At 39.1% G+C, this 24,085-nt stretch overlaps 1 protein-coding gene across 8 annotated transcripts in view; it reads right to left on the reverse strand.

Annotated features, from left to right (window-relative positions):
- The window catches only part of FOXJ3 (forkhead box J3), a 133,241-nt gene that overhangs the window by 26,789 nt on the left and 82,367 nt on the right, over positions 1-24,085 (reverse strand). For 5 of the 8 annotated variants that reach the window (XM_059689785.1, XM_059689788.1, XM_059689790.1 and 2 more), the window contains 2 exons: positions 14,180-14,263; positions 1,605-1,706 (listed from right to left, as the gene is read on the reverse strand). In XM_059689785.1, coding sequence (XP_059545768.1) covers positions 1,605-1,706; positions 14,180-14,263 — 186 coding nt within the window. The remainder of the gene's footprint in view (positions 1-1,604; positions 1,707-14,179; positions 14,264-24,085) is intronic. The other 3 variants (XM_059689792.1, XM_059689791.1, XM_059689787.1) reach the window with 1 other exon arrangement.

The raw sequence follows: 24,085 nt of genomic DNA on the forward strand, positions 1-24,085 counted from the left end.
CAAACTTGTTTTTCTCTCCCTAGCTCAATGACTGCTCTAGGCTGCTTTCTATTTAGCCTCTATGTCATACACTGAGAATTGGGAAATGTCTCAAGGGAAAATTTGCAGCACTAATCTCAATGTGTTTCCCTTTTTTCTGGGATCCTGGATGATGAAGTCTTGGTTGTTTTGTTCTCCAATGCCTCCCCGCTCTTTTTGGTGGGGGTGGTATTTTATATAGACAGGCAGAAGGGTTGAAACTGATTCTAGTTATTCCATCATATCTGGAAGCCAAAGTCCAAAAACTGCAGCTCCTTTGATTCCCATATTATTTAATCATGAAGACCTAGAATTACTATTTCCTAATTGTTTCCTAGTAGCCACAACTATCTATGTTTAGGCCTCACTATCTCCTACTTGGACTACTGCAAAGACCAGTATTGGATATTTCTGATTCCAACCCATCTGCTTTACTAGAAATTCTCAAGTCTAGCTGGGTAACATTAGGGATAATTTTTGAAAGTACAGTTTCCTGGGCCCTATCCACAAGGATAGTAACTTATTTGATCGGCATATAATGGAATCTGGGAATCCCATCCTCCCCGCCCCACCCCCACACACCTCTCCTAAGTGATTCTGATGAAATTATTCCATAGATTGATATTTGGGGAAAAATCATTACTTTACATCTCAGCTGCTAGTTTCCTTTCTAAGTTGGAAATCTGATTAGTCTCTCTGATTATATAATGTCTTCTGTTTATTCATCTTTCTACAAATAAAAATTCCTATGTATACTAAATTAGTGCGATGTGTACATGTACTATATGTGTTTATGCATGTCATGAGTGAGTGGAAGAGTGAGAGACGGAGATAAAGAAAGAACAAGTGAAGCACCAGAGAGAAGATGGTGATAGCAAGACTAAAAGAATATGAGCATGAGTGTGAGAAATGTATGGCTTCAAGGTGCTTATGGTCTAGTAAGGGAGGAAACAGATGCACACATATGACTGAGTTACTTCATGAACCTCCAGAGCCTATTTAGGGTTTTGAGATACAAGATTTAATAATTACCTTGTAAAGAAGAGACATCTGTATCCCACTACGTAGCTAATGAGTTGGCACAAAGTTTTTACTCTTTGTTTTAAAAAAAAAAAGAAAAAGAAAAATGCAGTAAACTACCACATACTATTTTCTGGATATGCTAGTAAACTCAAACATCTTAAAACAGGTTGATCACCATTCCAATGAACTTTATGAGTTTGTCTAAATTATTTATTTTGATTTGTTGACTCTCTGGGAATTTGACAATCTTTTTTTCATATATTTAGAGGGGTAGTCAATGATTTTGAAACAAATTGATACAATAAAATGTTGACTCAAAAATTCTACCAATGAGAACTGGCAGTATCAAGAATTTCATATAGAACTTCCCAATAAGCATCTTCCAATTTCTCCAGAGAAATATTTTCTTCTAACTTGTAGAAGAACACTGTAGATTCAGCTTTCAAGCTGACAAATTTATATCATCTTTAAATTCAACCATATAAAATTCTATTGTTATTATAAAGGCAAATTAAATGTATTACTCAATGACATTTCAAAAGTGGTTTTTAAAATGTAATTACTTTGTTAGTCACAGTGTTGATTGCCAGAGTTGGAGAGGCACTTCCCGAAATAATACACTCCATTCCCAAAGAATCTGAATCTATGCTATATGGAGTTGAGGCCTAAAATACAAGAACAAAATAAATAATTATTAGCTTATATATCCAGAAACTTTAATACAATTTGAAGGTATGTCATCAAATTCTCCAGCATTCAGTTTTTTACTTTCTGAAAATTAACTTAAACAACTAAGGAACAATGGAAAGACAAGAGTAGAAGAAACATGGACATCCAAATTATCTTGTGGAACAGAGATGGTTATCCATCTGATCCACTATCAGCTTGGACTTTTACCTGAGAGAAATAAAACCTCTCTGGTTTAAGCCTCTCCGGGTTTTTTTCTTCCTTTGTTAGTGCAATTGAACAATATCCTAAATATCGCAACTTCATATACACTGTTTATGAAACCAGGATGAATGTGAAAATCAATATAGATGGTTTTCTACATTTAAAATTTTGGATATTGTGACAACTCCTCTCTCCCTCCCCGCCTCCCCCTCTCTTCTCTCCCTCCACCCCTCTCTATCTCTCCTTTTCTCTTTCACTTCTGTCCCTTCTCCTTCTCCCTCCATTCCCCTCCCCTCTCTCTTTCTCTCTCTCAATAGACAGTTTTTACTGCTTTGGTGAGCCCTCCAGAGTTTTCAACTTCAATGCTGAAAGTTAAAGAAGGACAGATATTAACAATTTGTGGCTATGATGTTAGTTCTATGCACATTCCCTCTCTGGCAAAAAATATCTGTCCCACACATGACCCAATCGAACATTTATTTTTAAAATATATTGGACGAGAAAGAACAACTTCACTGAGACACATTTCTAAGATTAATCTACTCATCACTTAATTCCTCAGCATAAATTTTTTTCATCTGATAATCTACAAAGGTAGGGAACAGGCTTCTTGAATGAAATGAGAAAGGGAAAGACAAAGGTTACCCTAGAACAGCCGTGGGCAAACTACGGCCCGTGGGCCAGTTTGAAATGAGTAAAACTAAAACAAAAAAAGACCGTACCCTTTTATGTAATGATGTTTACTTTGAATTTATATTAGTTCGCACAAACACTCCATCCATGCTTTTGTTCTGGCCCTCCGGTCCAGTTTAAGAACCCATTGTGGCCCTCGAGTCAAAAAGTTTGCCCACCCCTGCCCTAGAAGGTAGGATCTAGCACTTACTACTAGTAGGTGCTGGGTACACATTGAGAGTGAGATGAAAATTGAAAAGGGCTTCAGAAATACCAATAGAAGAACTACAAATATGCCTCAATTTTGGTGCCAGCCAAATTAGTTATACCTAAATTAACGTAACATTACTTTAGAAAGTTACAAATCTCATGTTCCTCTACATCAACTGAATCATCTCAGTCCAGACTACTGTTTCACTATTTAATTCTCACTAATCCCTACTGGTAGGAGAAAACAAACCTATGTTGTGTGATTTCGTGCAAACTGCTCAACCTTTACATATTTATTAAGATTGGTTTTGTAGCTCAACATGTGCTATATCTTGGTGAATGTCTGTGAGTACTTGAAAAAAAAAATAGGTATTTTATAGTTGTTTGGTATAGTGTTCTCTAATATCAATTAGACCAAGGCATTTGATAATGTATTCCAATGTTCTTTAATTTTTTAAAATTGATTTTAGAAAGAGGAAGGGAAAGGGAGAGAGCGATAGAAACATCAATGAGAGAGAATCATCGATCAGCTGTCTCCTGCACGCCCCCTACTGGGGGATCAAGCTGGCAACCTGGGCAATTGCCTGGACCGGGATTCAAACCATCATGACCTCCTGGTTCATGGGACACTGAGTCACGGCCACCTACTGATTTTTATTTATCAGCTTTGCTTCATGTATTTTGAAGCTCAGTTGTTAGCCACATTCCCATTTACAATTGCTATGTCTTTATCAATAATTCCTTTATCAAATGTTTTTAAATTTCTGATATACTGTCTTAAAAAGTCTGTTTTAGCCCTGACCGGTTTGGCTCAGTGGATAGAGCATCGGCCTGTGGACTCAAGGGTCCCGGGTTCAATTCCGGTCAAGGGCACGTACCTTGGTTGCAGGCACATCCCCAGTGGGGAGTGTGCAGGAGGCAGCTTATCGATGTTTCTCTCTCATCGATGTTTCTAACTCTCTATCCCTCTCCCTTCCTCTCTGTAAAAAATCAATAAAATATATATATATATTTTTAAAAAGTCTTGTTTTATATGACATTAACCCACTGTACGCCATAAGCGTCTGTAGACGCAAGCGGCAGACCTCCCCCACCCACCACGCACATCTATAAAAAAGAAATGTTTTCCCTAAGTGGCAGCCCTGACCAACTTTAAAATCATTTTTCGTGAGAATTTTCAACGGAAAATATTCAAGAACACCCAATTTGTGAGTAATGTATTTATTTTTATAATATTCATTGCAAATTGATTTTTTAAATTAAATCAAAATATCTTGGTGTGTGGGGATGGTTTCCGTTTTGGACACATAGTAGTTAACTGGTTAATATAGTCACTGCACCCTTATGCTTACTATTTGTATGGCATATATTTTTCCATGCATTACTTTCAACTCATCTGTATCTGAAGTCATGACTCTTGTAGGCCGCATTTAGCTGAGTCTGCTTTTTTAGCATCTTTAACAATCTCTGCCGTTTACTGTCATGTTTAGACCATTAGCACTTATGTAATTGTTGGTACTGTTAGATTTGGATCTAAATTGTTTTCTTTTTCACCTCTATGTTTTTAGTTCCTTTCTTCCACCCTTTTAGATTTAGATATATTTTAGTATTCTAATTTATCTATTGGCTTTTTAGGTATACCTCAAACTAGGTATTAAAGAATGTGCTCAATCTGAAAAAGAGCATCTACAGAAGCCCCACAGCTTATGTCATACTTAGGGGTGAGAGACTAAACCAGGGGTCCTCAAACTTTTTAAACAGGGGGCCAGTTCACTGTCCCTCAGACCGTTGGAGGGCCGGACTATAGTTTAAAAAAAAACTATGAACAAATTCCTATGCACACTGCACATCTTATTTTGAAGTAAAAAAAAAAACAAAAACAAAAACACGGGAACAGCCCTAACCGGTTTGGCTCAATGGATAGAGCATCAGCCTGCAGACTGAAAGGTCCCAGGTTTGATTCCAGTCAAGGGCATGTACCTTGGTTGCGGGCACATCGCCAGTAGGGGGTGTGCAGGAGGCAGCTGGTCGATGTTTCTCTCTCATCGATGTTTCTAATTCTCTATCCCTCTCCCTTCCTCTCTGCACAAAATCAATAAAATATATAAAAATATTTTTTTAAAAAATGGGAACAAATACAATATTTGTATTTGCATGTGGCCCGCGGGCCCGTAGTTTGAGGACCCCTGGCACTAAACACTTTTCCCTTATGAATGAAAAAAAGGCAAGGATGCCCACTTCACCACTCCTATTCAACACTGTACTGGAGAGTCTAGTCACTGTGGGAAGACACAGGGGAGAGGAAAGTGAGGGACAGAAAAACTATCTATTTGCAGGTGACAACTGTTTATATAGAAACTCCCAAGGCATCTTCAAAACAGCTACTAGAACTAAGTGATTATAGAATACAAGGTTAATATAAAAAAATCAATTACATTTTTATATACTAGCAGCAGGCATTTTGAAAAGTATTTTTTTAAAAAGTATATAGCATCCAAAAACAAAATATTCAGGATTAAGTCTAATGGAAACATCCAAGTTCTCTACACTGAAAACTAAAAACATTCCTCAGAGGAATTATAGACCTCATGAATGGAGAGATAGTATGTATATGTTTTCATAGCTTGGAATAATCAATACTGCTAAGATATCAATTCTTCCCAGATCAGGACTGCCTGGGATAAGAATGGAAGAAGGCATAAATTACTAAAGGACATGAGAAAAGTTGGGGAATGATGGAAATGTTCATTTGACAATGGTGATAATTTCACATATCAAAACTCCTCAAATTATAAGCTTTAAATATTAAATTAACTGTACATAAACTATCTCTAAGTATTGTTTAAAAAAAAGAAAACTAAATCCTACCCATTCATAAAAATAAAAATGACTTCTTATGGAAAGAAAACTTACTGGTCTACATCTCTAATTTAATAGGATTTCTCTTAACTTGAAAATTCCCAGAAAATTCTATTTACACATATCTCTTGGAGGCAACATGTAGTGCCTCCCACATAATGTACACCCAGTACATGTTTGCCAATTTGAAATAAATGCTTTTTCCACTCTGCGAGTTCTAAGAGTAGAACGTAGTTTGCACCCTGACCGGTTTGGCTCAGTGGATAGAGCGCTGGCCTGCAGACTCAGGGATCCCAGGTTCGATTCCAGCCAAGGGCATGTACCTTGGTTGCGGGCACATACCCAGTGGGGAGTGTGCAGGAGACAGCTTATCGATGTTTCTAACTCTCTATCCCTCTCCCTTCCTCTCTGTGAAAAATCAAAAAAAATATATTTTTTAAAAAAAAGAATGTATTTGCATTTCTTCCTATGCTCACTTATACCTTTAACACTCACTCAGACTCAGCCTCAGAGAAGGAAAGCACACAGTGGGGCATCATTTAATCCACAAAAAACCACTTTGAATAATAATGGAAAAAACTGAGACACAAATAGCACAAAGACAATAATCTCAAACATACAGCAAGATGCAGAGTATTCTGCCTAGAAGAATATTCTCTTTTCTATTTATCCATCCATCCTCCCATTATTTTCCTGATTAAACTTGTAATCATCTTTGAACTATAACACACACTAAAAGAAAAAATGTGTATCCTCCCATCTTTGTTCCAATAAAAGCTGGAATATTGGAGATTATGTTCTTTACAGGGTCAATATGTTTACGATAGTAAGTTTATATAGCCATCTGGCCTGTACCTCCTCAAATAATGCCTACACAATGTGTTAGAAGATTTAAGCAAAACTGTCCACAGCAATTTCCCCTTGCTCTCCCTGCTTCTACCCCACACAGCATCTAAAGTAATCTCGTTAAAATGTAAATCACATTATGTCACTACTTTGCTTATGTCCCTCCAATGGCTTTCCACCTCCCTCAAAATAAAGCCCCAAGTCCTTTAAAATGGCACAAAAGGCCCTACACAATCTTCCTCCTGCTCCTACTGCTTACTTCTCTAATGTCAAGTCCTATTACTCTTCCCTCCTCACACATACTAGTCCAATGGTCGGCAAACTGCGGCTCGCGAGCCACATGCGGCTCTTTGGCCCCTTGAGTGTGGCTCTTCCACAAAATACCGACTTCTGCGCACGGGCCACGAAGTTTCAATCGCACTGTATATGTGCGCCCGCACGTGGTATTTTGTGGAAGAGCCACACTCAAGGGGCCAACGAGCCGCATGTGGCTCGCGAGCCGCAGTTTGCCAACCACTGTATTAGTCTATTCACAGTGGCCTCTTGTCTTCATGCCAAGTATGTTTCTATCTCAGAGCCTTTGTACTTGTGGAATTTCAGAAGAGAGATTCCCAGACCTATATAGCTAGCAATCCACTCATATTTACATATAAAGAAACTATGGCCAGAAAAATTAAACATCTAAGTTATAACAAATAACTTTAAAACTAGGTCTCCTAACTTCCAGGCTATAAGTATTTCCCTTAAATCTTATACTTAAAATAAAAGTGATACCTCATGACTTTGTAACATGACTTGGTTTTGCTCATAATTTTACTATGCTCTTAAACTAACAGAGGCACTTCAGATCATTAAATGCTGATAAAATATAATACAATGTAAAGGGTTTTAAAAATAACTTCCTTTTCCAGCCAGCTGATCAGAAATTTTACATTTCTAGCAGGTGCATTATTTCCTATTTATAATTCTTTCAAAACACTTTACCTGTGCTAAGCATACAACAGAAACAGGAGACTTTGCAACCCATAGCAACAGCTACAGACAGCCCTTATAACTATTTCCTTAACAGTAATAAATTTGTCCACTTAGTTATTTTAAAATTTGAATGAGGCACTTAGTCAAACACTAAGCAGTGACCAGGAAGAAAAGTCTCTGAATTACAAGAAATTACATATTCTAAAAGACGCACCTTCTAATTTAAGAAGAACAGATATGCCCATACACACCTTGAAAAGACAAAAAGATGTTTGTTTTTTAAAGGATTTCCTATGTTTGGGGTGGGGGTGGGATCCAATTTAATAACTAAGCCAAAGGCTATGAAAATGTAGAAGTCTGTGAAAAATAAAAAAACAAGGGTACACACAGATCTGATAACACACATACACACTCCACCAATAGGAAAAGCAAGGCATATAGCAAACACTGTCAGAACACAACTATCTTCCCTCTAGTTTCATTTCTACACTCTGAAGACTGTTTACTATAAACATTTGTAACTCTCTGCCTAATGGCTTTTTTTTTCAGTTGGGGAGCATGCTTTGGCTTTGTGGAGGACAGGCCAGAAGTGCAAAAAAGCTAATGTCCTTAGCAGCATCACTCACTCAATGAGGGGGAAGAGATGATAAATAAATATACCAGCTCATTGCCCCACAGTTCTAAACCGCCTCCCAGAGTTCCCAGGGGGATTGACCTCCAAGTGCTCACAATAGTAATTGACTTGATAATTGCCCCACTTTCCTAAGATCAACCCTCAAACTACCTGTGATCAATCCTTATCTACCTCTGGGGGAACTCAAATCATAACAGTTATCTTTTCCTTTCTCAAAAGAAATGTCTCCTGGGATAGGCATGAACTCTTCCTTTAATACAATACTTTCAAACTTTTGGTAGCAGGACCTCTTTAAACTAAAAAGTTATTGAGGATCCCAAATAGCTTTTGTTTATGTGAGCTATACCTATTGATACTTACCTATTAGAAATTAAAATTGACACAAAATGTATTCATTTAAAATGCATAATAAATGCATTGCATGTTAACATAAATATTGTTTTGTATGAAAAATATGGCCTCCAAAACAAAAACAGAGTTTTTTAAAAAATTGCTTTAATAACTGGCTTACTGGAAAACCATTAGATTCTCATATCGGCCTCAGCATCCAATCTATAACAAAATCATAGGTCATGTAATCTCTGGAAAAATTAATGAGTAAAAAAGGCAAGGAACATCTTAGTATTAATGTGAACATAGTTTTGACCTTGTGGATCCCCTAAAAGGGCCTCACACACTGAGAACCACTACTTTAGCATAACAGGTTCCTATAGGCCAACGGTTCTCAACCTGTGGTTTGCGACCCCTCAGGGTTTGACTAAGACCACCGGAAAACACATACATAATTACATATTATTTTTGTGATTAATCCCTATGTTTTAATTATGTTCAATTTGTAAGAATGAAAATACATCCTGCATATCAGATATTTACATTACAATTCATAACAGTAGCAAAATTACAGTTATGAAGTAGCAACAAAAATAATTTTATGGTTGGGGGTCACCATAACATGAGGAACTGTATTAATGGGTCGCGGCATTAGGAAGGTTGAGAACCACTGCTATAGGCAATAAATAACATTGCACAATATCCAAGACACATGATTAAATTTTAAAAGGGGGGAAGGGGCAATCAAAGAATGAACAAAGAATATGTTTTTATGGTTATCAGCATGCACTAATGTGGTGCTCATTCTCTCAAAGCCTTTCTTCTATTCTTGACACCAGTTCCCTTGGAATAGTATAACTGCTTGCCAATCTTAAAACAAAACAAAACACTCATAGGCAATATCAAGCTAATTTTGCTTTTTTACTATCGTAAGCAGCTTCCAGTAGATGGGCTACTTTTTAACCACTAATCTAGTCTTCCACACATAAGTTCAGTTTACTCTTTCACACTGTCAATCACCCTCATTATCTGCCATTTCTGTTCATTTATGAATACTTATTATTATTCACTAGAGGCCCGATGCACAAAATCATGCCAGAGTAGGCCTTCCTTCCCACGGCTACCGGCCCCGGGCTTCCCTCCGGCACCCAGGACCCGGGCTTCCCTTGAAGCTCTAGCTTCGTCCTTCCAGACATCCGGTCTAATTAGCATATTACACTTTTATTATTATAGATAACAATGACATTTATTATTATTCATTAATAAATACTTAATAAATATCATTTACTCATTAATAAATAATCAATATATCTTCTGGTTGAACTGAACAGACAAGGCCAAATTAAAAAGCAAAATGCAGAAGGTCAAGCTTTCAGTCAAGATGGAAGAGTAGATACTGGTAAATGGGATACTCACATCCTCTCACAAGCACATCTAAATTACCATTAAAACTACAGAGCAACCATCATTCAGAACTGCCTGAAATCTAGCTCTAAGTCTTATAACTAAGGATATAAAAAAGAAGTCACATCAAGACTGGTAGGAAAGGGAGTGGACTGACAATTCTTGGGGGGAAAGGGGTGTGGGGGTGCAGGAAGAGACTGGACAAAAATCGTACACCTATGGATGAGGACAGTGGGAGGGGTAAGGGCAGAGGATGGGGTGAAAACTGGGTGGAGGAGCGCTATGGGGGGGGGGGGCGGGGAAAGAGGAACAACTGTAATAATCTGAACAATAAAGATTTAATTAAAAAAAACACAAAAAGACTGGTAGGAAAAGCCCTGGCCAGATAGCTCAATTGGTTAGAGCAGCGGTTCTCAACCTGTGGGTAGCGACCCCTTTGGAGGTTGAACGACCCTTTCACAGGGGTCGCCTAAGACCATCGGAAAACACATATATAATTACATATTGTTTTTGTGAGTAATCACTATGCTTTAATTATGTTCAATTTGTAACAATGAGATTGGGGGGTCACCACAGCATGAGGAACTGTATTAAAGGGTCGCGGCATTAGGAAGGTTGAGAACCACTGGGTTAGAGCATCGTCCCCATATGCCAATGTTGTGGGTTCAATACCCCAATAAGGGCACATACAAGGCTCAACCAATGAACTCATAAATAAGTGGAACATTAAATCAATGTTTCTCTTTCTCACTGGCCTCCCCTTCCTCTCTCTAAAATCAATTTTTAAAAATGACAAAATAAAAATAAAAAAAGACTTGTAGGAGGCGTGGAGATGCGAAACAGGCTGGTCCCACACCAACATGTGGTTGCAGAGGTCCGCCCCTCCCTTCAAGGAGGTCACAGTTTGAGTTTTGGGCTTGATCCCCGGTGGGGGACATGCAGGAGGCTACCAATCGATGATTCTCTCTCATCATTGATGTTTCTCTCGCTCTCCCTTCCTCCCTCTGAAATCGATTTTTAAAAAAACATTTAAAAATGTATTGTCTTTCTTGAACTCTATGTTACAGCCATATTAACCTGTCGGTTCCTTTAAATTTTGTGAACACTTTTTAACCACTAGTTTTCCACACATAAGTTCAGCTTACTCTTTCACACTGTCAATCACCCTCATTACCTGCCATTTCTATTCATTTAACAGGTCTTCACTTAGATATCTGTTCTTCAAGGAAACTTTTCCTGAGTCTCCTAGACTAAATTTTACTTCTCTGCTATATGGTCCCACAGTTCTCAAGACCCTTATCTTCAGGGTAACCACATTATCTATCATCTAAATACCATTTTGAGAATGAATGGGGAACTATTAATAACATTGAGGAACACTGTCACTCTACCATATCAGTTTATCTTTCCTGCTTAAGTGAAAGCTCCATAAGGAGAGTATGGGTCTGTCTCTATTCTCTAACACAGCTCTATGCTTACAAAGTAAGAGGTGTGCTCTCACTCACTGTCTCTCAATGAATGGCATGACTTATGCAAATTAACATGAAAAAGGGAAAGCTCAAACAGACAAAATGAACTACCCAATCCTGATACTTTTCCATCTCTATATCATATCTTTACCAAGGCCTTTTATTTCATGCTTCACTACTCACCCCACCCCTCATCAGAAAAACTTCATGAGAGCAGAGAATGTCTTTCTTAATTGCTGTTGCCCCAGCACCCAGAATTGTACCTACTCATGGCACTCAATACTAAATACTAAATGTTGTTCTACCTTGCCCTGCCTGACTTGATCTGAAAGTCAAACCACATAACCCATGAAACTGTCCCAGATAGTCCCAGTAAAACAGTCTCTCCTTCCTCTGCACACAATGATATTTTATGTCTTTCTTATAATACTTTCCATACATACTTTACCCTTGTGCTAGAATAGTGTCTTTATCATATCTCATTTTTCTTAGTATACCCCACAGCACCCAAGCATAATGCCTGACACAGTATCTACAGAATATCTGTCAAATTAAACTGGTAAAATTACAGTACTACAGACGATTACAGGTATATGTTTTGAAACCTGATACCACGCTAATTTTCGAGAGAACTTTCTCATTTATGTACACACTAGGGGCCCGGTGCACGATATTCGTGCACTGGGTGGGTGGGGGGAATGTCCCTCAGCCCGGCCTGCCCCTTCTCACATACTGGGAGCCCTCAGGCGTTGACCCCCATCACCCTTCAATCGCAGGATCGGCCCCTTGCCCAGGCCTGACGCCTCTGGCCTAGGCGTCCCGCCCGGGCAGCGGGGGGCGCTGCGATCGCGCGGGCTCCGCCCCTGCCCCTGCAGGACGTCTCTGGCCGAGGCGTCCGGCCTGGGCAGTGGGGACCCACAGCTGCAGCGGCCCCACGATCGTGGGCTTCGCTTTAGGCCCAGGCAAGGGACCCCTAGCTCCCGGGACTGCCAGCTTCGACTGTGCCCAGCTCCCATCGCTGGCTCCACCCCTACTTCCTGCTATCACTGGCCAGGGCAGAAAAGGCACCTGATTCTCCGATCATGGCTGGGGGGCAGGGCAAAGGCTCTTAGCTCCCCCCTGGGTTTCCGATCACTGTCAGTGGCAGGGGGCTTCTTCCTGCTTTCCCTTTCGCCTCCCTGCATTGTGCCTAGATATGCAAATGAACCGCCATCTTGTTGGCAGTTAACTGCCAATCTTAGTTGGCAGTTAACTGCCAATCTTAGTTGGCAGTTAATTTGCATATAGCCCTGATTAGCCAATGAAAAGGGTATCATCGTACGCCAATTACCATTTTTCTCTTTTATTAGTGTAGATTCCTAGCCCAGGCCATTACCATTTTACCAACTAGACTACTGCAACTCCATCTACTCAGCATTGAGGGAGTTTAGAACAAGCTACTGTAGAATGTGCCAATTTAGTTTGTGAATTATTTTGAGCTGAAGGCAATAAAGACCCAGCAGAGTCAGCAAAAGCTTTTTACATCCTCCTAACTGCCTAAAGGAAATTAGAAAGGTGGCCTGTACCAGTAAGAGAATTATTACCAAAGATAACTTTATATCTAAGAGGCTTATCTGCATGGCACAGCAAACATCTATTTACCAAACATTTGCTCTTCCCACTTTCCTGTGAATTGCTTTTCTCCCTTTTGAAGACCCCTATCTCTATCCCTCTCCTTAGCCTCAATTGGCTGGCTGCTTGTGAGTCTTATAGTTTTGTGGTGCTCCCATATGTATTGGTACATACCTAATTAAACTGTCTCCTAGTAATTCTGTCTTTTAATACAGGGGTTTAGAACAAATTTATTTGACCAAATGTTTACTGTTTCTTTCATCTTATCATATTCCCTTTGACCTGATTGATTCTGCAAACATTTACTGATACCTATTGTAAGCTGTAAAAATCACTAACACTGGAGACATATATTTCCTCTGTTCTTAGGGGAATCACAGCCTAACAAAGGAAACAAATACAGAAACAATATCTACAGAGTGTGAGAAATCCTATAAAAGAACATTGGAAAAATTCTACAAGAATGTGAATGAGGAAATGAGGAAAAGCTTCATAATGTACTTAACATTTGAAATGGGTCTTTAAGAACAGTAGGGTAAAATATGTATGTATATGTGTGTGTGAGAGAGAGAGAAAGCGCTGAAATGCTAGAAAATGTACAGTGAGAAAGCTGAAAGGTAAAGTTAATGTCTGGTGACAGTCTAAGTGTTTACTAAAAATATGTTACAATAAACAACTTAGAATACCAACTAGCGCTCCTTTTTCTCCAAATCTTGGAGATAAAATTAATCTTGCAAATTAATTTTTAAGCATGAATTTACAAGTAAGAATTATCTTACAAATAACAGATATACTTAACAGATTTTGTGTATAAAATAATTATTACATAGTTGGAAGAAGGAAAAAACATTTGAAAGATAATCAGGAAAATTCAATTTAATTAGACTGTATGCAGTGAAAAAGAATAGTTTTGTTAACTAAAACCAACCCTCAATGTTGCACATGCCAGAGGAAAGAGTCTAAAATTAAAACTCAGGAAACCTGGATTTGAGTCTCAGATAACAGTTGTGCCCTAATTACAAAAACAACCAACACACCTTTTACTTAATTCCTAAACTGCCCATCTCACCTGAGTTAAGATCAAATAAAACAATGAGTTTGAAAGTGATTTGAAAAAGTACAAAATGCTATACAGATTAAGTTTATCTTCATTACAGTTATACTTGCTGTATTGAAAATGAACCTTGAAAATCTATATTTCTGACATAATGACACAAACTAAATAAAGAGCTTATACCCGTTCTACAGATCGTGCTCTCTTCTTTGGCCGAGTAGGCAGCGCATCTTCCTTCGGATTGGTGTCTATTGCCCAATAGGACCCCTAAAGTAAAGAAATAAATTATATTAACAATATATCCCAGCAACTCTGTAACATTAAAATGCATTGTTACAATCCTATGCTCCAAAAGCAAACATTTTGCAAATACAACATAAGTAACATGAGAGCCCAGCCAACAGGGCTCAGTGGTTAAGCATAGACCTATGAACCAGGAGGTCACAGTTCAATTCCTAGTCAGGGCACATGCCTGGGTTGTGGGCTCGAACCTGATCCCCAGTGTGAGGCATGCAGAAGGCAACTGATCAATGATTCTCTCTTATCATTGATGTTTCTTTTCTATCTCTCTCTCTCTCTCTCCCCCTCTCCCTTCCTCTCTGAAATAATATATATATGTGTGTATATATATATATATATATATTCTATCTCTCTCTCTCTCTCTCCCCCTCTCCCTTCCTCTCTGAAATAATATATATATATATATATATATATATATATATCGCCCAGTGCACGAAATTTGTGCACTTGGGGGGGGGGGTGTCCCCTCAGCCCAGCTGCACCCTCTCCAATCTGGGACCCCTCAGGGGATGTCCAATTGCCAGTTTAGGCCCGATCCCTGTGTGTGGGATCGGGCCTAAACCAGCAGTTGGACATCTCTCTCACAATCCAGGACTGCTGGCTCTCAACCATTCACCTGCCTGCCTGATTGCCCCTAACCGCTTCTGCTTGCCAGACTGATCACCCCGTAAGCACTCCCATGCCAGCCTGATCGACACCTAACTGCTCCCCTGCTGGCCCGATCACCAGCAACTGTCCCCCCTGCCGGCCCGATAACCCCCAACTGCCCTCCCCTGCAGGCCTGGTCGCCTCTAACTGTCCTCCCCTGCAGGCCTGGTCACCCCCCAAATGCCCTCCCCTACTGGCCATCTTTTGACCACATAGGGTCAGCCATCTTGTGCGAGGGCGTGACAATTTCCATATTACCTCTTTATTATATAGGATTTTTAAAGTAGCATAAGAGAAACAATAATTTGGAACTGAGAAAAGTAAAGTTCATTTATAACTTAAGAAGCTAAGTTCAAGAACTTCTGCCATAGCCAAATAAAAAGAGATGAACTGAACACATTTAAAAATATATGCTAATTCTTAGTTGAACACACGATAATTACAACAGCATATGACATTCAAGTTTAATAGAATTTTATGTATAAAGATACTTTCATGGGACTTCATAATTCTATAATACTGCATTATGAAAACCTTGCTGAATGACTAAATGGATGAGAATAGCACTCATTTTTTTTTTTTTTTTTTTTGTCCTTAGAATATATCAACTCAGTATTTCTTTGGTTTGGAAAAATTAATCTAGGATATAATCAATTCAATTTATCCATCATAATTAGAGTCTAGAGTGTTGCTGTCTCTATGTTCACCTTCTGATTCTACTGAAAATAGTAAACCATTTTCCTGTCAATTTTCTTTTTAAATCCTCACCGAAGGATTATTTTTCCCACTGATTTTTTTTTTTTTTTTAAAGAGAGTGCAACATCGATGTAAGAGAGGCATGACTAGTTGCTTCCTTGACTGGGGCCAAGCATTGAACCTGCAACCCACGTACATGCCCTTGATCAGGAATCAAACCCGAGGCACTACTAAGCCACATCGAAGAGGGCTCAATTTTTCATTTATCATTATGAGCAGGAAAAAAACAAACAAACAAACAAAACTTAAGATGTCATACTTTGGACAACACAATAAAAAAACTGAAGAACAGCCCTAACCAGTTTGGCTTGGTGGATAGAGCATCGGCCTGCGGACTGAAGAGTCCCAGGTTCAATTCCGGTCAAAGGCATGTACCTTAGTTGTGGGCACATCCCCAGTAGGGGGTGTGCAGAAGGCAGCTGATCGATGTTTCTCTCTCATCGATGTTTCTAACTATCTCTCTCCCTTCCTCTCTGTAAAAAAATCAATAAAATATATTTTTAAAAAAGAAAACTGAAGAACAATAGTGGTGATTTCATTACTATATCATTCAATCATTCGTTTGTATTCTTGTTATTTTAGTATTTGAGCATGATGGGGAAAAACTGATGGGTATTCATGAAATAATTCTTAAGATAATGAAATCATTTCAAGATTTAGGAAAAATAAGATCACTAAAATACCATATTGCATGTTAGATTTATAAATGAATCACATATGGTAATTGCAAGATAGAATAAGTTTTATTCTAGTTTTTTTAATATTAAATTTTCTATTTGCTCTTCAGAAAAAAACTAAGAAAGAATGTAAGTCATAAAATAATCACCTTTACAAATGAGAACTGCTCAAAATTGATACTCAAAAACTAAATTGGACCCTGATGGTACACTGAGGATTAAATATAATACATATGAAATATTCCCTCCAAAGTTTGGCACATATTGTTTTGTATTAATCTTATTCTTTCTCACCTCCTACAATTTCTATCAAAGAGCAAGCATACAAATATTTGGCAAATCTGAAATTTTTAAATATAACAACTTTTATTTAATTATTGAAGAGAGTTGTGCCTACAAAAAGATAAATAATTTGGGTAATTACAAAGATTTATTCTTTCATTTAACATTTGCTAAATTTCTACTCTGCACAAGAAAAGGCAAGTAAAAATAAAATAGCATGAGCTAAAATATTTTTAGAGAAACATATTATCAAAAATAAAATGTAAGAACAATCTATATCGGAATATAACCTAATCATCGAACCCAACCTGGGGGAATGACACATGCTTAATCATCCAAACTGGCTAAACTTCTCAAACTTTGGGCAGATACCAGAAAGGTAACAACCCTTCTCTTAATGACAGTTCATGTATGTGCTAGTCACAATGCTCAATCTGAAGTGTAGTGAAAGAGACAGAAAAGATATCTGCACAGTTAAGTCTCACCATTTTCATGTCTTTGTTCAAAATTCACTTTCTCAAAGAATGTACCTTACTTATTCTTTTGAAAACTGCAATCCACAACTCAATCTATTTTATCTACCCTTTTATATAGTGTTTATAATTGTCTCATATTCTACATAATTTATGTATTTATTTTGTCTACTGACATCCTCTCATAAGGCTGTAAGTCTTTGAAGGCATGAATTTTTTTCCTGTTCTGTTTGCTGATGCATTTCAAATGTCTAGAATAGTGACTAACTAACACATAACAGGAAAGTAAGTTATCACCATAAAGTGCTAAGATAAGTGAGCTGAATCTTCAAGGATGATCACTCTCAGATCTGATAGAAAACAGAGGGGAATAAAAACAATTTTAGGCAGGAGAAAATAGCTCATACTCAATAAGCATTTTTAACCATTTGCCTGCCATAAAAGTCTATAGATCAACTTTAAAATCATTTTTCGTGAGAATTTTCAACAGAAAATATTCAAGAACACCCGAATTGTGAGTAATATATTTATTTTTGTAATATTCATTGCAAATTGATTTTTTAAATTCAAAATATCATGGCATGTGGGAATAGTTTTCGCTTTGGACGTGTGGCAGTTAACTGGTTAATATTCATGGACTCCCAGGAAGTCTGTGGACAGGATTCAGGGGCTCCATTAACTTGGGTAATAAGAAAATGCATTTCTTTCCATTATGAATGTAAGAGCAAACCAGTTTAGCAATACCTAAAAAAGTTTGTTTCCTATCACATTTTATCTCAAAATGTCGCTCTACTACTCATTACTTATTTTCACCTTTACTTAGTGACCATATTAAATTTTGTTCAATTTTATAATTTAATGTTACCAAGGAAGCACAGATTACTGTATCACAAACTTGTTAACAGTATCTACACTAATAAAAGAGAAAAATGGTAACTGGCATACGGCGATACCCTTTTCATTGGCTAATCAGGGTTATATGCAAATTAACTGCCAACTAAGATTGGCAGTTCACTGCCAACTAAGATTGGCAGTGAACTGCCAACAAGATGGCGGTTAATTTGCATATGTAGGCACAATGCAGGGAGGCGAAAGGGAAAGCAGGAAGAAGCCCCCTTCCACTGACAGTGATCGGAAACCCAGGGGGAAGCTAAGAGGTGGGGGGCAGGGCAAAGGCGGCCCTGGGGCCGCCTTTGCCCTGCCCCCCAGCCATGATCAGAGAATCAGGTGCCTTTTCCGCCCTGGCCAGTGACAGCAGGAAGTAGGGGTGGAGCCAGCGATGGGAGCTGGGCACGGTCGAAGCTGGCAGTCCCAGGAGCTAGGGGTCCCTTGCCTGGGCCTAAAGTGGAGCCCGTGATCTCGGGGCTGCTGCAGCTGCGGGTCCCCGCTGCCCGGGCTGGACGCCTAGGCCAGAGGCGTTAGGCCTGGGCAGGGGTGGAGCCTGCAACCGCAGGAAGCTGGGGGTCCCCTGCCCAGGCCTGACATCTCTGCCGGAGGCCTCAGGCCAGGTCAAGGGGCCGATCCGGTGATTGGTGATCGGAGGGTGATGAGGGTCAACGCCTCTGGCTGAGGCATCAGGCCTGGGCGGGGGCCAGAGCCAGTGATCGGGGGGAGATGGGGGTCCCCTGTCCAAGCCTGACACCTCTGGCGGAGGCGTCAGGCCTGGACAAGGGGCCGATCAGGCGATCGGAGGGTGATGGGGGTCTACACCTCTGGTGGAGGCGTCAGGCCTGGGCAAGGGGCAGAGCCAGCAATCGGAGGGGTCTGGGGGTCCCCTGCCCAGGCCCGACACCTGGGCCAGAGGCATCAGGCCTGGGATGGGGGCAGAACCAGTGATGGGGGGAAATGAGGGTCCCCTGCCCAGGCCTGACGCCTCTGGCCCAGGCGTCAGGCTGGGGAAGGGGCTGATCCTGCGATTGGAAGGTGATGGGGGTCAACGCCTGAGGGCTCCCAGTATGTGAGAGGGGGCAGGCTGGGCTGAGGGACACTCCCCCCCACACACAACCAGTGCACAAATTTCATGCACCGGGCCCCTAGTTTTCATAATAATTTTAATGTAGCTGCTTCTCCTTTTAATCCTGTATATTCCGGTTTACACATTTAAAAAAATAGTATTATTCTGAGGAGTTTCACAGGCTTCAACAGAAGTGCCAAATGGAGTCGTGGCATAAACAAGTGTAGAGATTCTGGTGCTAAAGTCATAGGCATATGAGAGAGAATAAGACATTAAGAAAACTGTTTAGGAGAGAAAGAGAGAGAAACCAAGATGGCGGCATAGGTAAACACCTGAAATTGCTGCCTCGCACAAACACTTCAAAAATACAACTAAAAGACAAAACAGAAATCATCCAGAACCACAGGAAGGCTGGCTGAGTGGAAATTCTACAACTAGAAGGAAAAAGAAAAGCACACTGAGACTCAGAGGAGGTGCGGTAGTAAAGTGCAGAGGTATGGAGGCGCGCGCGGAAAAGGCTTGCAACTGAGGATACGGCTGTCTTTTTCGATCAGGAGGGAGACAAGCTCCTGACTGCTCTGAACTCCAGTTCTGGGCGTGTCTCTGGAGACCCAGACCCATATGGGGAGAAAAACTGGACTATCTGGCATCAGATGGAACTCCAGGGCGGCTTTCTCTCAGAGGTGCTTGCAGTGGCTACCAGAGGACACTGAGACGCGGGGCCTCTTAGGGCAGGGCTGAGGATCAGCCATAGCTGTTTGCTCCACCCTGTTGATTCCCTGAGACCCCATCCCACCCAAGCTGTGCGCAGAGGCTTTTGCATATGAATGCCCTGGCCCTCTGCAATCTAAAATTACCTAACAAACTGCAGCTGGGCCAGACAGACCCAGAACTTCCAAGAGAAGGCCCAAAGCCCCACAGCAGCTTGCACTGCTTCACAGCTGGGCCTCTTCTGGGCACCTCCAAACCCCAAACAAAGAAGAGGAATCTGCAGATCTCTCCATAGCTCCTGCTGGGTAGCCTCAGGCAGAGGCTAAATTAGCACCTCCTTAGATCCAAGAGCCAGTGTACCCAGTGGTCAGAGTGAGACCATCCAGATTACAACTCCTCAGATCCATAAGGGACACACTCAGGGGGAAGACTCAGTGAGCACCAAAGCCCAACTGAAGCAAGTCTTGCCCCAGAAGGGTGTCTCCAGCACAGAAATTCTCCCACCGTAGACAGAGCTGATTCTCATAGCCAATTGGCCTGGAGGTCAATTCCTCCCAGTGATAACTACAACAATCAAGGCATAACTACAAGACTGTGCACACAGCCCACAAAGGGGCGCACCAAGAGTGTCCATCTCAGGTAATTGGGGATGCTGAGCCACTGGGCCCTATAGGACACTTAGCACTCTATCAACACAGAGCCACTCTATCAACACAGGAAAGCAGCCAAAATGCGGAGACAAAGAAACAGGTCATAAATGACAAAAATGGAGGAAAGCAAACTACTGGATATAGAGTTCAAAAACATGGTTATAAGGTTTTTCAAGAATTTTCTAGAAACCGCAGATAAATTTAGTGAGACCCTTGAGGATATGAAAAAGGACCAACTAGAAATTAAGCATACACTGACTGAAATAAAGAATATTATACAGAGATCCAACAGCAGACTAGAGGATCGCAAGAATCAAGTCAAAGATTTGAAATACAAAGAAGCAAAAAACACCCAACCAGGAAAGCAAAAAAAAAAAAAAAGAATCCAAAAATATGAAGATAGTGTAAGGAGCCTCTGGGACAACTTCAAGCGTACCAACATCCGAATTATGGGGGTGCCAGAAGAAGAGAGAGAGCAAGATATTGAAAACCTATTTGAAGAAATCATGACAGAAAACTTCTCCTACCTGGTGAAAGAAATAGACTTACAAGTCCAGGAAGTGCAGAGAACCCCAAACAAAAGGAATCCAAAGAGGACCACACCAAGACACATCATAATTAAAATGCCAAGAGCAAAAGACAGAGAGAGAATCTTAAAAGCAGCAAGAGAAAAACAGTTAGTTACCTACAAGGGAGTACCAATATGACTGTCAGCTGATTTCTCAACAGAAACTATGCAGGCCAGAAGGGAGTGGCAAGAAATATTCAAAGTGATGAATAGCAAGAACCTACAACCAAGATTACTTTATCCAGCAAAGCTATCATTCAGAATTGAAGGTCAGATAAAGAGCTTCACAGATAAGAAAAAGCTAAAGGAGTTCATCACCACCAAACCAGTATTATATGAAATGCTGAAAGGTATCCTTTAAGAAGAAGAAGAAGAAAAAGGTAAAGATAAAAATTATGAACAACAGATACATATCTATCAACAAGTGGATCTAAAAATCAAGTGAATAAAAAATATGATGAACAGAATAAACTGGTGAATATAATAGAATCAGGGGGATAGAAAGGGAGTGGACTGACAATTCTTGGGGGAAAGGCAGTGGTGGGTGCAGGAAGAGACTGGACAAAAATCATACACCTATGGATGAGGACAGTGTGAGGGTTGGGGGGTAAGGACAGAGGGTAGGGTGGGAACCGGGTGGAGGGGAGCTATGGGGGGGGAAAAGAGGAACAACTGTAATAATCTGAACAATAAAGATTTTAAAAAAATAAAATAATAAAAAAAAAAGAAAACTGGAATAAAAAAAACCTGTTTATCTAAGTTAAAAAAAAAAAAAAGGACCTAAAGAGAATTTAAAAATTCCATTTTTGCTTTACTTAAATGTTATTTCCTTCAATTAGGTGGCATACTGATTCTAAGTTTTCTTATAATTAATTCATAAATCCTGAAAATTCATTAAAAATGCATTATTGATACCAAACAACCCAAATTTCAAATCTTAAGAGCCTTTATAGCCCTTATTTTTTAACTTCTTTACAAGCTATCACAGCTAGGCAGCAGTGAAAGAAGTTGTGCTAATACACTATTTATAATCATTTTTATGTACAACCTTTACATAATGAAGAGTGTGCCAACAACTTTTAAGAAATCTTGATCTCTGAACCTAGTATATCATAAGAAAATTTGTTTATAAATAGACTTCCTCACTAGACCAGAAGTTTTAATGTCAGTGATATCTTATTTATCCTTGTATCTCCACAACCAAGCTTAGTACCTAATATAAAGTTGTAACAATAAATGTTTGCTAAACTTAATTCTAATGAATGTCATATTTGAAGATGCACTAAAGTTATTAAAATAATTTAAAATATTAAAATATTCATAACATCCAGAGCTATGGGGCCTATAGATACTATAGCTCTACGTTTGTGGTTTTTTTTTTAAATATAAACCCCACATTTTATTCCTTAAGTTAAAAGGAATAAAGGACAGAAAGACATCCTGTGGTTCATGGCTTAGAAAATTTAATATTAAGATGGCAGTATGCCCCAAATTGATCTATAGATTCAATACAATTCCTATCAAATCCCAGTCAGCTTATTTGTAGGAATGGCAGGGTGATCCTAAATAACACATGTATTTGACCTAGAATAGTCAAAACAATCTTGAAAAAGAACAAACATATCCTGATTTTAAAACGTACTACAAAGTAACAGTAATTTGAAGTAAGAGTATAAAAACAAACCTGTATATTTTGGGTCAATTGATTTTCCACAGGCTACCAAGATAATACAAATGAGAAAAGAATAGTCCTTTGAGTAAATGGTACTGGGAAAGCTGGATATCCACATGCCAAAGAATGAAATTGAGCCCCCTCACACCACACATTAAAATTAACTGAAAATGGATCAAAGTCCTAAATGTAAGGACTAAAACTCTTAGAAGAAAAATACGTGTAAATCTTTATGACCTTGGGTTAGGCAATGGTTCTTAGATATGACACCAAAAACACAAGCAACCAAAAGAAAATTGATAAGTGCATCAACACTTAAAAAACTTTGTCAATAGACACTCTCAAGAAAGTGAAAATAAAACTCACACAATGGGAGAAAAATTATCAAGTCATAGATGTGATAAGGAACAGCTATACAACTCCCTAATAAAAAGACAACCTGATTAAAAAATGGACAAAGGATATGAATAGACATTTTTCCAAAGGAGATCTGTGAATGGCCAGTAAGCACATCAGGGCAAAGCAAATCAAAATTGTAATATAATGAGATACCACTTCAAACTCACTGGGACAGCTATAATGAAAAAGACAAAATAAAAAGTGTTGACAAAAATGTGAAAAACTGGAAGCCTCATAATTGTGAGAATGTAAAATGGTTCTGCCACTTTGGAAAACAGTTTGGCAGTTCCTTAAAAGATTAAACATATGACCCAGCAATTCCACTCTTAAAGAAATGAAAACATATCCAAGAGAAAATATGTCCACACAAAACATATATACACAAATGATCATAGTAGCATTTTTCATAATAGCCCAAGAGAAAACAACACAAATGGCCCATCAACTGATGGACAGATATAATTGTTATATATTCATACAATGGCCATTTCATTCAGTCATACTCCTACATGCTATAACACAGGTGACTCTGAAAACTTTATACTAAATGAAAGAAGCCAGACACAAAAGACCATATATCATTACGATTTCATTTATATAAAATATCCAAAATAGGCAGTCCATAGAGATGGAAAATAAATTAGTAGTTGCCAGAAGCTTGAGGGGTGGAGGGTGACTGTTAAGTACAGCGTTCTTTCTGGAGTGATAAAGTGAAAATGTCCTAGAATTAGATACTGGTTATGACTGCACAACTCTGAAAATATACTGAATTATATACTTTTAAATGGTAAATGTTATGGTATGTAAATTTTATCTCAATAACAATACTCTCTTAAGAAAAAACATGAATCAAGAAGCTCTAACCTAATGCAGTAGTAGGCCCAACACAGTTAAAAGTCACTTGTCACAACGCAAAATCAGTGGGTACTGTCCAGAAAGAACTCAGGTCTCCTGATTTCTGGTTGTTTCCTGGCTTTACTTTGGACCGTATCAGTTTTT

Source organism: Myotis daubentonii, chromosome 3, assembly GCF_963259705.1.
Source record: "Myotis daubentonii chromosome 3, mMyoDau2.1, whole genome shotgun sequence".
Lineage (NCBI taxonomy): Eukaryota > Metazoa > Chordata > Mammalia > Chiroptera > Vespertilionidae > Myotis > Myotis daubentonii.